Source organism: Elephas maximus, chromosome 1, assembly GCF_024166365.1.
Source record: "Elephas maximus indicus isolate mEleMax1 chromosome 1, mEleMax1 primary haplotype, whole genome shotgun sequence".
Taxonomy (NCBI): domain Eukaryota; kingdom Metazoa; phylum Chordata; class Mammalia; order Proboscidea; family Elephantidae; genus Elephas; species Elephas maximus.
This window is the reverse complement of record NC_064819.1, coordinates 66,482,972-66,497,169: the sequence shown is the minus strand read 5'-3', so window position 1 is coordinate 66,497,169 and position 14,198 is coordinate 66,482,972. Positions and strand designations below refer to the sequence as shown.

Here is a 14,198-nt window from a genome sequence, read left to right as displayed (position 1 = left end):
ATTATCCCTACAACTTGAACAAACAGACAGAGAGAAACAAAAGAAACCCACAGGCACCAGAAGAAAACAAATAATAAAAATTAGAGCTGAACTAAATGAAATAGAATAACAGAAAAACAATTGAAAGAATTAACAAGACCAAAAGCTGGTTTTTTGAAAAAATCAACAAAATTGATAAACCACTGGCCAAACCGACACAAGAAAAACAGGAAAGGAAGCAAATAACCCGAATAAGAAATGAGATGGGCAATATTACAACAGACCCAACTGAAATTAAAAGAATCATATCAGATTACTACGAAAAACTATATTCAAATTTGAAAACCTAGAACAAATGGATGAATTCCTAGAAACACACTACCTACCTAAACTAACACAAACAGAGGTAGAACAGCTAAACAGACCCATAACAAAAGAAGAGATTGAAAAGGTAATCGAAAACCTCCCAACAAAAAAAAACCCTGGTCCGGAGGGCTTCACTGCAGAGTTCTACCAAGCTTTCAGAGAAAAGTTAACACCACTACTACTAAAGGTATTTCAGAGCACACAAAAGGATGGAATACTACCAAATTCATTCTATGAAGCCACCATATCCCTGATACCAAAACCAAGTAAAGACACCACAAAAAAAGAAAATTATAGACCTATATCCCTCATGAATGTAGATGCAAAAATCCTCAACAAAATTCTAGCCAATAGAATTCAACAACATATCAAAAAAATAATTCACCATGACCAAGTGGGATTCATACCAAGTACGCAGGGATGGTTCAACATTAGAAAAACAATTAATGTAATCCACCACACAAATAAAACAAAAGACAAGAATCACAGGATTTTATCAATTGACGCAGAAAAGGCATTTGACAAAGTTCAACACCCATTCATGATAAAAAAAAACTCTCAGCAAAATAGGAATAGAGGGAAAATTTCTCAACATAATAAAGGGCATTTATATAAAAAAAAATTTTTTTTTTTTTTTTTTATACAAAGCCAACAGCCAACATCACCCTAAATGGAGAGAGCCTGAAAACATTCCCATTGAGATGGGGAACCAGACAAGGATGCCCTTTATCACCACCCTGATTCAACATTGCACTGGAAGTCCTAGCCAGAGCAATTAGGCTAGATAAAGAAATAAAGGGCATCCAGATTGGCAAGGAAGAAGTAAAAGTATCTCTATTTGCAGATGACATGATCTTACACACAAAAAACCCTAAGGAATCCTCCAGAAAACTACTGAAACTGATAGAAGAGTTCAGCAGAGTATCAGGATACAAGATAAACATACAAAAATCAGTTGCATTCCTCTATACCAGCAAAAAGAACATCGAAGAGGAAATCACCAAATCAATGCCATTTACAGTAGCCCCCAAGAAGATAAAAATACTTAGGAGTAAATCTTACCAGAGATGTAAAAGACTTATACAAAGAAAACTACAGTACACTTCTGCAAGAAACCAAAAGAGACTTACATAAGTGGAAGAACATACCTTGCTCATGGATAGGAAGACTTAACACTATAAAAATGTCTATTCTACCAAAAGTGATCTATACATTTAATGCAATTCCGATTCAAATCCCTACGACATTCTTCAATGAGATGGAGAAACAAATCACCAATTTCATATGGAAGGGAAAGAGGCCCCGGATAAATAAGGCATTACTGAAAAAGAAGAACAAAGTAGGAGGCCTTACTTTACCTGATTTTAGAACCTATTATACCACCACAGTAGTCAAAACAGCCTGGTACTGGTACAACAACAGGTACATAGACCAATGGAACAGAAATGAGAATCCAGACATAAATCCATCCACATACGAGCAACTGATATTTGACAAAGGCCCCAAAACAGTTAAATGGGAAAAAGACAGTCTTTTTAATAAATGGTGCTGGTATAACTGGATATCCATCTACAAAAAAATGAAACAAGACCCATACCTCACTCCACGCACACAAACTAACTCAAAATGGATCAAAGACCTAAATATAAAATCTAAAATGATAAAGATCATGGAAGAAAAAATAGGGACAACATTAGGAGCCCTAATACATGGCATAAACAGTATACAAAACGTTATAAAGAAGTAGAAGAAAAACTAGATAACTGGGAGATCCTAAAAATCAAACACTTATGCTCATCCAAAGACTTTCTCAAAGGAGTAAAAAGACGACCCACAGACTGGGAAAAAGTTTTTAGCTATGACATTTCTGATCAGCGCCTGATCTCTAAAATCTACATAATACTGCAAAAACTCAACTGCAAAAAGACAAATAACCCAATTAAAAAATGGGCAAAAGATATGAAGAGACACTTCACTAAAGAAGACATTCAGGTAGCTAACAGATACATGAGGAAATGTTCACGATCATTAGCCATTAGAGAAATGCAGATCAAAACTACAATGAGATTTCATCTCCCTCCAACAAGGCTGCCATTAATCCAAAAAACACAAAATAATAAATGTTGGAGAGGCTGTGGAGAGATTGGAACACGTATACTCTGCTGGCGGGAATGTCAAATGGTACAACCACTTTGGAAATCGATTTGGCGCGTCCTTAAAAAGCTAGAAATAGAACTACCATAGGATACAGCAATCCCACTTCTTGGAATAAATCCTAGAAAAATAAGAGCCTTTACACGAACAGATATATGCACATCCATGTTTACTGCAGCACTGTTTACAACAGCAAAAAGATGGAAGCAACCAAGGTGCCCATCAATGGATGAATGGATAAATTATGGTATATTCACACAATGGAATACTACACATTGATAAAGAACAGTGAGGAATCTGTGAAACATTTCATAACATGGAGGAACCTGGAAGGCATTATGCTGAGTGAAATTAGTCAGTTGCAAAAGGATAAATACTGTATAAGACCACTATTATAAGAACTTGAGAAATAGTTCAAACTGAGAAGAAAACATTCTTTTGTGGTTACGAGAGGGGGGAGGGAGGGAGGGTGGGAAAGGGGTATCCACTTATTAGATAGTAGATGAGAACTACCTTAGGTGAAGGGAAAGACAGCACACAGTACAAGGGACGTCAGCACAACTGGACTAAACCAAAAGCAAAGAAGTTTCCTGAATAAACTGAATGCTTCGAAGGCCAGTGTAGCAGGGGCAGGGGTCCGGGGACCATGGTTTCAGGGGACATCTAAGTCAACTGGTGTAATAAAATCTATTAAGAAAACATTCTGCATCCCACTTTGAAGAGTGGCGTCTGGGGTCTTAAACGCTAGCAAGCAGCCATCTAAGATGCATCAATTGGTCTCAACCCACCTGGATCAAAGAAGAATGAAGAACACCAAGGACACAAGATGATTACGAGCCCAAGAGACAGAAAGGGCCACACGAACCAGAGACTACATCATCCTGAGACTAGAAGAACTAGATGGTGCCCGGCTACGACCGATGACTGCCCTGACAGGGAACACAACAGAGAACCCCTGAGGGAGCAGGAGAGCAGTGGGATGCAGACCCCAAATTCTCTTAAGACCAGACTTAATGGTCTGACTGAGACGGAAAGGACCCCGATGGTCATGGATTGGACTGGACAATGGGTTGGAGAGGGATGCTGGTGAGGAGTGAACTTCTTGGATCAGGTGGACACTTGAGACTACATTGGCATCTCCTGCCTGGAAGGGAGATGTGAGGGTGCAGGGGGTTAGAAGCTGGCAAAATGGACACGAAAAGAGAGAGTGGAGGGAGAGAGAGGGCTGTCTCACTAGGGGGAGAGTAATTGGGAGTGTGTAGCAAGGTGTATACAGGTTTTTGTGTGAGAGACTGACTTGATTTGTAAACTTTCACTTAAAGCACAATAAAAATTATTAAAAAAAAAAAAAAGAATTAATCTATTCTCTGTTATTATAGGCTCACTCCTCACTTACCGACATGGTTGGGTTCCAAACGCCAGCTCGTTACACAAAAATTGGCATTATGTGAAAATGGAAGATGACCACATCAGATCACAAAATGGAAGATGACTGCATTATTACTAAACTGCCAAATTACATCATTACATAACTGCCAAACCACTGAGAACTGTGGCCCAGCCAAGCTGACACATAATCAACACAACCTGCATCACTCTTACCTCACACCCTGGTGTTTGTTACTGCCAAATCTACATCATTAATGCACAAAACAGTCAGATACTGGAGATTTTATTATTGTCATAGATGTGAAATGTCAGATAAAAAGAAAGTCAATAAGTGAGTAGTAGGTGTATAGGTAAACTGAAGAAATTTACGTGGAATGTCATAAACATCAGTTCTTAAAGAGAAGTAAAATAAGAAAGCAGGCACAAGTTGTTTTGGGTTTTTTTTTTAAAAAAAACTTTATGTGTACTCATACTTCTTGTGCAACAAGTATGTTTTCCCTAAATCCAAACCCAGACACAAAAGTGTAGCTTTAATGTCCTTCAAATTCTACTAACCACTAGTGTGGTCTTCAACTTATTTCTTATACAAACATAAGTAATATAGGCCATTGATCTCAGTTTTAAAAATCTAAGCTACTTCAAATTAATCAGCCAGGCCCAAGAAATACGCTATACAGCTTAGCTTAGCCATTCTACTACAATACTATCTCCTATACTGAATAAGCTAATGTTTCTACAGAAAAACCAAAACCAAATCCATTGCTGTCAAGTCAATTCCAAAGCATAGCGACCCTTTAGGACAGAGCAGAACTGCCTCATAAGGTTTCCAACCACCGACCTTTGGGCTAACAGCCAAACGGTTAACCACTGTGCCAGCAGGGCCCATGTTTCTACAAAGAGATACTAATTTCCTTAATTCAAACATAAGATGCTATATTCTGACCTGACATTATAAATCACAAAGCATTTCTAAAATGCAAGTTCTGAAAGCTCTTTTAATAAGTACTACTTCTCCTGAACTATAAAAAATTAAAAGAATACATTAAGAACTTGACGATTTATAAAAAATAATTTGTAAGATTTAACATACAACATGAAGACTTTTCCTTTGTCAAAAAAAAAAAAAACACAAACTTCTAGTCTCCTGCAATCCATGTCTTCTTCATTTTCATACCCTCACATCTCTTAGCACTATACCCTATAACACATATCATATTCAGAAAATGCTGAATGAATAAACCATATACAAACATACAAAGAAACCATCAAGAACTGTAACAATCTATTTCATATCAAATACGCATGTAAATGAAAATATTTCAGTTCTATATTTGATTATACTATAATCATTACAGAAACCCTGGTGGCGTAGTAGTTAAGCGCTACAGCCGCTAACCAAAAGGTCAGCAGTTTAAATCCACTGGGTGCTCCTTGCAAATCCTATGAGGTAGTTCTACTGTGTCCTATAGGGTCCCTATGAGTCAGAATTGGCTCAGCAGCGATGGGGGTAGGGGGTAACAGGGGTAACAATCATTACATATTATAATGTATCTATATTATAAATTATTAAGCAATAAGAATTTTTATAAAAGCTCACTATTCCAAAACAACAAAACTACTGGCACAGGTAATCTAGCAATCACTCATATCATATCCCGTTGCTAACAAGTCAGTTTCAACTCACAGTAACCCTACAGGACAGAGTAGAACTGCTCCATAGGGTTTCCAAGGAGTGGCTGGTGGATTCGAACTGTCGACCTTTTGATTAGCAGCCAAGCTCTTAATCACTGCACCACCAGGGCTCCACATATCATATATCTAATTTAAATATAAGATCTGTATAGATATACTTCTTAAATGTATTACAGAAGCTAATATTGTTTATACTTCCTGGGCTTACAGTACCTAGACCAGTAAGGGACATGTCCCAAAATCTGCTGCATGCATGCGAGACTAGAATTAAAAACTGAGTAAGAGAATTCCTAAAGTACAGATAATCAATAGAATATAAAATTAATAAAAATACATAAAAGTAATTTAAGCATATAAAAGTAAAACACTGCATTAATAAGAAAAATATATTTTTTATTTCATTGATCACTTCCCTAATTCTCCCTTTTTACTATTCCTGAATAAGAAACCAAAATTAAGTATATATAACAAAGCATTAAAAGTCTAAACACAAACTGTTCATGGACTAAAATTAAAATTAAATGCTGGTAGATATTAGACATCACCTAGAAAAAGTCAAGCTCTGACTGTATTTTTTACTATTTTAGGAAATTATCTTAAAGGCTATTTCTTAAAACTCAAACTGAACCATGACAATGTATTAAGGCAAGCCCAGGCTAAATCATACTAAAAATTGCTAATTCATATAGAGTAGTAATTCTGGAAGCACATTTTGAGTGTTTTTAACCTAAAGGAAAGAAGTGTTAAGACTGATTTGCAGTAAAAAGAACGCTGTTGCTATCGCTGGTGTTAACTGCCATTTATAAGTGATAAAAAACACAATTAATGACAATGCTACAAGAAGAATAAAGAAACAATGGTATGAAAGGAATAAATTTCCAACCCTACTTGGTCCTTACATGCATTCTTATAGCTAGAATGTGCCAAATACACATGCAAAGGCAACCATGAGGTAAGAGACTCATGGTCAAGAGCACTGTTTTAGGGACGTAACGATTTAAGGTAAGATACAACCCCTCCTTTTCTCACCTGTAAATTAGGGATACCAATATTTCCTCATACCACAAGATACCATACATAAAGCACTGGGTCAGCGCCTGTTACAAAACATTCAAATTATAACTGTTTATATATATATATACACACACACACACACATATTTATACATATATACATATACACACACACAGATACAGAAACAGAACTGTGTGTGTGTATGCCCTGAAGCACTGATACCTCACATCAGCAATGAGGACACCTTGCGCCCAGATCTGTTTCTAAACATCATTCTCCTAATGAAAGGAATCAAGGCTCCGCAGAAAAGCAGTCACTTCTAAGGCTGCAGTAGGGAAAATATAAGATGAGCTTAGAACATCTTGTGATGCCACCAAAGTAAAAAGTGCTCAAGATGGGAGCATGTCGACCAATCTGAATGAGCTCCTAATGGCCAAAGGTGGGATACTTTAAAAAGGGCAACAAAATAAATAATAATGGAACTGGATTACAACTCATATAATAAAACTAATATCCATGAGTTCACACTGATCTAAGTTAAGTAAAATGGAGGAGAAAGGACAGTGTTTCCTTACAGAAGAATTTCAACTAATAAACGTGGACACAAAGAAAGCAGAAAATCTCCATTAAGCAAACATGACAGTAATACTGTTGCAGACAAGATTCACCACGAGATATTAAAATCGGGAGGTGAAAGGATGAGGAGAAACAGGGTGTTTATTAGCTACAATGAGACAAAAAGGTAGTTTTACCAGGGAAAACCTGGCCAGCAAGGTATCTCGTTGTACCAGTAATAAGACATATTGACCTCATGAACCCCCGATACAATGCACTGAGAACATAATATCACTGCTGTGGTGTTCTTTCCAAAAATGCGTAACTTCATTCTAATTGCCGGAAAACATGAGACAAACCCACACTAAGGGACATTCCACAGAATAACTAAAAAGCGTTCTTCAAAAGTGTCAAGGTCATAAAAGACAAGAAAAAAACTGAGGTACTGTCACAGGTTGGAGGAGACTAGGGAGACATGACAACCATATATAACATGGGATCCTAGATTGGAACCTGGAACAGAAAAAGGACAGTAGTGGGAAAACTAGAAAAATCAAATAAAATCTGCAGTTTAGTTTTTTGCACTAATGTACTATACTAATATTAATTTCCTGGTTTATTAATTATACTATGATTATGTAAGATGTTGACATTTGGGGAAGCTGGCTGAAGGCTATATAAGAACTCTCTGTACTATTTTTATTACTTTTCTTTAAGTCTGCTTTTCTTTAACTTACTTCAAAATAAAACTGTTTTTAAACTTTGTTAACAATATGGTATTCATACTTATCTAAACAATGCATTAAAAATCATTAAGTTATGCTAAAATATTATTTAACTGCTGAAGCTAGAATGTATATCCCTAACCAAGTTAACAATGAAAAATTTCATCAATCTAATACATTACATATCTCCTTACCTGTAATTTTATATCCATAAGCAGCAAGCTGTCCAGCCATATACTCTCCATCTGAATTATTATGAGAACAACCCCACGTTCGTATCCAAATTTTCTGTATGCCTGGAATAGTGCTGTAAAACAATCGTTACCAAAAAAAAAGTCTCATTAAATGATTTTAAAAATAAAAACCATTAGATGATTTCAGGGCACATTAAGCAAAACACAAACTCACTGCAATCCATTCTCAAGCTGTTTGATAAATGCACCAACTTAATCTATAATCTATTGTTAGATCAAAAGTCTAAAATCAAGATAAATAACCACAGAAATATAAATAGTTAAGACCCTCTACATTTAAAAAAAACTTCCTTTTCTCCAATTCGTATTTTAAATTCAGTACTTCTAAAGTAGTACAACTAAGTTCAACTCCAAGAAAGGTACACATAAATAATGATACACAGAGGAAATGGTTCTAGCAGCAATAACGACAAAGAAAATGAAGTTCACGTCTTCAGAAACAGACTCCTATATACCAGTTGCAGTCTTTACCTACTGTATAACTTGCAGATATAAATAACTGAATCAAAATGAAAAACTATCACCCTAAGGCTTTACATTATTAAAAGTACTCCAGACCTAAAAACGTAATTCTAAAAATATAATACTTTTAGGAGGAAAAAAAAAGACTTTCAACTTGGACTGCCCTAATAATTTAGTAAACATGAAATACCTAAAGGACATGTCCAGGACAAACTTGATAAATTTCAATCATTAAAATATAAGCAAATTTTAAAATTCATAAGTTTTAAAAACTTAATGTTCCAAACAAAATAATTAAGTACATTAAAAGTTTCAACAATATGCTAAACAAATATATATTTAAAAAACCAAACCCACTGCTGCCAAATCAGTTGTGACTACAGGGTCACTACGAGCTATGAGTCACAAATATATATAGGCTTACTAAAACTATACAACTGCATAGCCTTTCTGGCTAGGAAACAGTAGAATTTCACTAAACTGAAGATCTACTGTGGCAGTGTAAACAGGGCAATAATTTAGTTGTACCCACTGCCTTGTTTGTAGTAGGTGATCCAATATTTGTTGACTAACAAATATTAAATGCCCATAAAACCACTGCCTCATTAAGAATCACAAATTCCACTAAAAATTTTAACTTGGAAGTAACAGAATTACACAATTCTGTACACTGTTGACTCGATGGCAGTGCGTGGGTAGTAACATCAGAGAGATCACAAGGGTATATCTTTGTGCTAAATACTATCCCTAGGCTCTGTCTTTAAAGAACATTTAATTTGGTATCTTTTTCTTTTTTGGCCAATTACCTTGCCAAATTTAAAACCATTCAAATAAGGAACAAATCTACCTTATTTCCTACCAAAAGTTCAAAGATTTGAAAAGGAGACATTATATATAGCACACAGACCAGTAATGCCAGCTTCTCCTCTGGCATGAAACTGAATACAATTTCAACAAGAAAAGCCTACCTATCACTTGGTGGACTGTCTTCCTCTTGCAAATACTTTTGGGTATTTCGGTTTCGCACCTTTGGAACAACATGCTTTCTGGTGAAATGCCTGTCTTGTGGCTTTGAATCTTCCTGTGTTACAATATCTTCTATGTCTTCTAGTACTGTATCACATGACGCAGAAGGCATTTTCTCTATCATATAAAAAAAGGTATAGATAACACAAGCTTGAGCTCCTCAGAAAACATCACCTGTGAAATAGGTATATTTCTCATCAAAAACCATGGAGGGCATAAGGAAGTAGCACACTTTCCAAGCGCTTAAATAAAAAGGATCAACCCAAAATCTTATACCCAGAGAAAATTTCCTTTGGGACTAAAGGGGAAATCAACACATTCTCAAATGAAGAAAACTAAAAATTTTTCACCAGGAGACTTATCCTAAAACAAAAGCTAAACGAAGTTCTCCAAAAAGAAAGGGAACAGTGTAACAACAAATCTAGAACATCGGGAAGAAGGAACAAACACGGTAAGCTAAGTGTGACTAAGTTAAATACACCTTCCTTCTGCTCTTGAGTTTTCTAAACATCTTTGGTGGTTGAAGCAAAAATAACACTGTTATGGTTCTAAATGTACATATGAGAAGTATTTAAGACAATTATATTACAAATGGTGGAGGACAATGGGACATAAAGGGAGAGAAAGTTTCTATACTTCACTTGGACTGGTAAAACAGTGACACCAGTAAACTGAGATTAAGTATGTATGTGTAAGTAATACCCAGAGCAACCACTGAAGAAGTTGTAAAAGATATACTCCAAAAACACTACAGATAAACCTAAATGGAAGTCTAGAAAATGTGCAAGTAATTCACTAGAAGGCAGGAAAGAGAAAACAAAAACAAGAACAAACAAAATAAAAAATAAAATCGTAGGCTTAAACCCTAATATGTCAAAAAGTACACTAAATGTAAATGGTTTAAATATACTAATTAAATGACAGAGATTGACAGAGTTGGTTAAAAAAGATGTCCTAACCATATGTTCTCTATAAGAAATTCACTTCAAATATAACAAGTTGAAAATAAAAGATTGGAAAAAGACATATCATGTAAATATTAATCAAAGGAAAGCAGGAGTGACTATGTTAATATCACATAAAGTAGATTTCACAGTAAAGAAAATTACCAGAGAGGAACATTATGTAATAACAAAAGGGTTAATCTACTAAGAAGATATGCCCATTGCTATGGAGTTAATTACAATCCTATAAGACAAAGTAGAACTGTCCCTTAGGGTTTCCAAGGAGCAGCTGGAAGATCTGAACTGCCGATCTTTTGGTTAGCAGCTGTAGTTCATAACCACTGCACAGCCAGGGCTCCACATCAAGTCTAAATTTGTATGCACCCAACCATATAGCTGCAAAATATGTGCAGCAAAAACTGATAGAACTGAAACGAAAAATTACACAAATTCACAATTACAGTTGCAGACTTCAACATCTCCCTAACAACAACTGACAGTACTAATCAGCATGGATATAAAACTTGCTAACACCATCATTCAACAGAATCTAATCAACATTTATAGAACACTCCACCCAACAACAGAATATACATTTTTCTCAAGTGCCCAGAGAACATGTATTGTTATGGACTGAATTGTGTCTCCCAAAAATGTGTGCCAGTTTGGCTGGGTCATGATTCCCAGTATTGTGCGGTTGTCCACCATTCTGTCATCTGTTATGATTATCCTATGAGTTGTAAATCCTAACCTCTATGATGTTAATGAGCAGGATTAGAGGCAGTTATAGTAATAAAACAGGACTCAATCTGCAGGATTAGGCTGTATCTTGAGTCAATCTCTTCTGAGATAAAAAACAGGGAATCGAGCAGAAAGGAGAGGGATCTCGTGCTACCATGAATGAAGAACCAGGAGGGAAGCGCGTACTTTGGACTCTGGATCCCTGCGCTGACGAACTCCTAGACCAGAGGAAGACTGATGACAAGGACTTTCCCCCACAGCCAACAGAGACTGAAAGCCTTTCCCTGGAGCTGGAGCCCTGAATTTGGACTTCCAGCCTCCTAGACTGTGAGAGAATAAATTTCTATTTGTTAAAGCTATCCATTTGTGGTATTTCTGTTATAGCAGCACTAGATAACTAAGACACATGTCAACACCTAAAAAAAAAAAAAATCGACACAGACCATTAAAAAAAAAACTTCAATAAATTTAAAACAACTGAAATCATACATAATGCATTTTCAATCAACAATGGAATCACACTAGAAACCGGTAACAGAAAGAGGAAAATATCCAAAAAGCTGGAGCTAAACAAAACCAAAAACCCATTGCCATCAAGTCAATTCTAACTCCTAGCAACCCTGTAAGACAGGGCAGAATTGCCCCATAGGGTTTCTTTACAGGAGCAGGCTGCCACATCTTTCTCCTGTGAAATGGCTGGTGGGTTCGAACCACCAACCTTTCAGTTAGTAGCAAAGCACTTAACCACTGCACCATCAAGGGTCCTTTTAGCTAAATGACACACTTCTAAATAATCTACAGTTCAAAGATGAAGTTCTCGAGGGAAATAAATACACTGAAGTGAATAAAAACAAAAGTATAACATATCAAAATTTATGGGACAAAGCAATGTTAGGAGAGACATTTATAAGGCTAAATGCATACATTAGAAAAGAGGATAACTCTCAAATAATTCACGCTCCTACTTCAAGAACCTAGAAAAAGAACAGCAAGTAATCCCAAAGCAACCAGAAGCAAAAATTATGAAAATGAGAACAGGAAAACAATAAAGAAAAATCAATGAAACAAAGAGCTGATTTTCTTGAAAGCAGGAAAATAAAAACAGAAAAATTAATGAAACAAAGAGAGATAGTTCTTTGAAAAGCTCAATAAAATAGGCATACTTCCAGTAAGACCAGCAAACAAAAAAAGAGAGTGGACACAGATCACCAATATCACTGAGATGAAGTATCACTACAGGCCCTGCAGACATCAAAAAAAATTAGGAAATACTTTGAACAACTCTATACTCATAAATATGACAAAACTGATCAATTCCTTGAACACAAACTACCATAATTCACCCAATGTGAAACAGAGAATTTGAATAGCTCTGTAACCATTAAGGAAATTCAACCTAAATCTTAAAAATTCCCCTTCCAAAAAAATAAAGAAATCTCCAGGCCCAGATTGTTCCTCTAGAGAATTTTACAAAATGTGTAAAAAATAATACTGTATAAACCAAACCCAAACTCATTGCCTTCAAGTTGATTCCAACTCACAGTAACCATATAGAACAGAGTAGAACTGCCCCATGGGTTTCCAAGGAGTGGCTGGTGGATTCGAACCGTTAACCTTTTTGATTAGCAGTCAAGCTCTTAACCCACTGCACCACCAGGGTTCCAATAGCATATACTGTCATCAAAAAAAAAAAAAAGCATGGAACAAAAACCTCTGGATATGCCAACTGCCACCAACTGCTTTCTTATCTAGTTTGAAATGTGCAGTAACTAATCATATTTTGGCATTTTTTTGCCATCAAAGCATTTCATGAAATTATTCCACTACAATGTTTTTCTCAGAGGCAAAATTAACATGGCGACAGTTTAACTGACATATTTCTTTTTATTCTAGTGGCAATGCCAATTAAACAAATTGTTACAAATAAACAACTTTATTTGTTAAAAAAAAAAAAAAAGAATACCAACTCTACACAATTTCTTCAAGAAAGCAGAAAAGGAGGGAACACTTCCCAAGTCATTTTTATGAAGGGTTTGGGTTTGGTTAGTATCACTCTGATATCAAACAAAAGACAGAACATAAAAAGGAAACTACAGACTAATATCCTTCATGAATATAGACATAAAACTCCTTAACAAAATATTAATAGAATTCAACAACATATAATATGAATTACACACAATGATCAAGTGGAGTTTATTCCAGGGTTAAAGGTTAGCTCAATATTCAAAAATCAATCAATGTAACCCATCACATTCACAGGCTGAAGAAAATTACATGATCATATCAATTGATGCAGAAAAGGTATTTGACAAAATTTAACAGCCATTCATGATAAAAAGCTCTTCAAAAAAAAAATAGGAATAGGGAGAATTTCAACTTGCTAACAAGCCTCTTAAAAAAAGCCTATAGCCAACATTATACTTAATGGTAAAAGACTGAATAATTTCCCCCTAAGATTAGGAACAAGGCAACAATGTCTGCTCTCACTAATTTTATTCAACACAGAGCTGGAAGCTCTAACTAGCACAAAAAGGCAAGAAAAGAAAATGCACACAGACTGGACAGTAATAAAACTGCCCCTGTTTGCAAATGACATCATTACATATGTAGAAAATCCTCAAGGAATCTACCCAAAAACAAAATATCATAGAACTAGTAAGTTCAGCAAGAAGCAATGTCATAGGATTTAAGAGAAACACAAAAATCAATCATATTTCTATATGCTAGTAATTTTAAGTATTTACATATAAGTACACACTGAACAAAGAAATCAGGGAAGCTCTAAATAAATGAAGAGGCATACCATGTTCACAGATTGTAAAGACATACTGTTAAGACAGTAAATATGTCAACTCTCTCTCAATCAATATACATGTCTAATGCAATTCCTATAG

General features: G+C 35.5%; 1 protein-coding gene across 2 annotated transcripts in view; it reads right to left on the bottom strand.

The window, feature by feature from the left end:
* Positions 1-14,198, bottom strand: part of CDKAL1 (CDK5 regulatory subunit associated protein 1 like 1) — a 794,624-nt gene that overhangs the window by 768,491 nt on the left and 11,935 nt on the right. For both annotated transcript variants that reach the window (XM_049876026.1, XM_049876110.1), the window contains 2 exons: positions 9,559-9,733; positions 8,069-8,181 (listed from right to left, as the gene is read on the bottom strand). In XM_049876026.1, coding sequence (XP_049731983.1) covers positions 8,069-8,181; positions 9,559-9,728 — 283 coding nt within the window. In that variant the 5' untranslated portion in view covers positions 9,729-9,733. The remainder of the gene's footprint in view (positions 1-8,068; positions 8,182-9,558; positions 9,734-14,198) is intronic.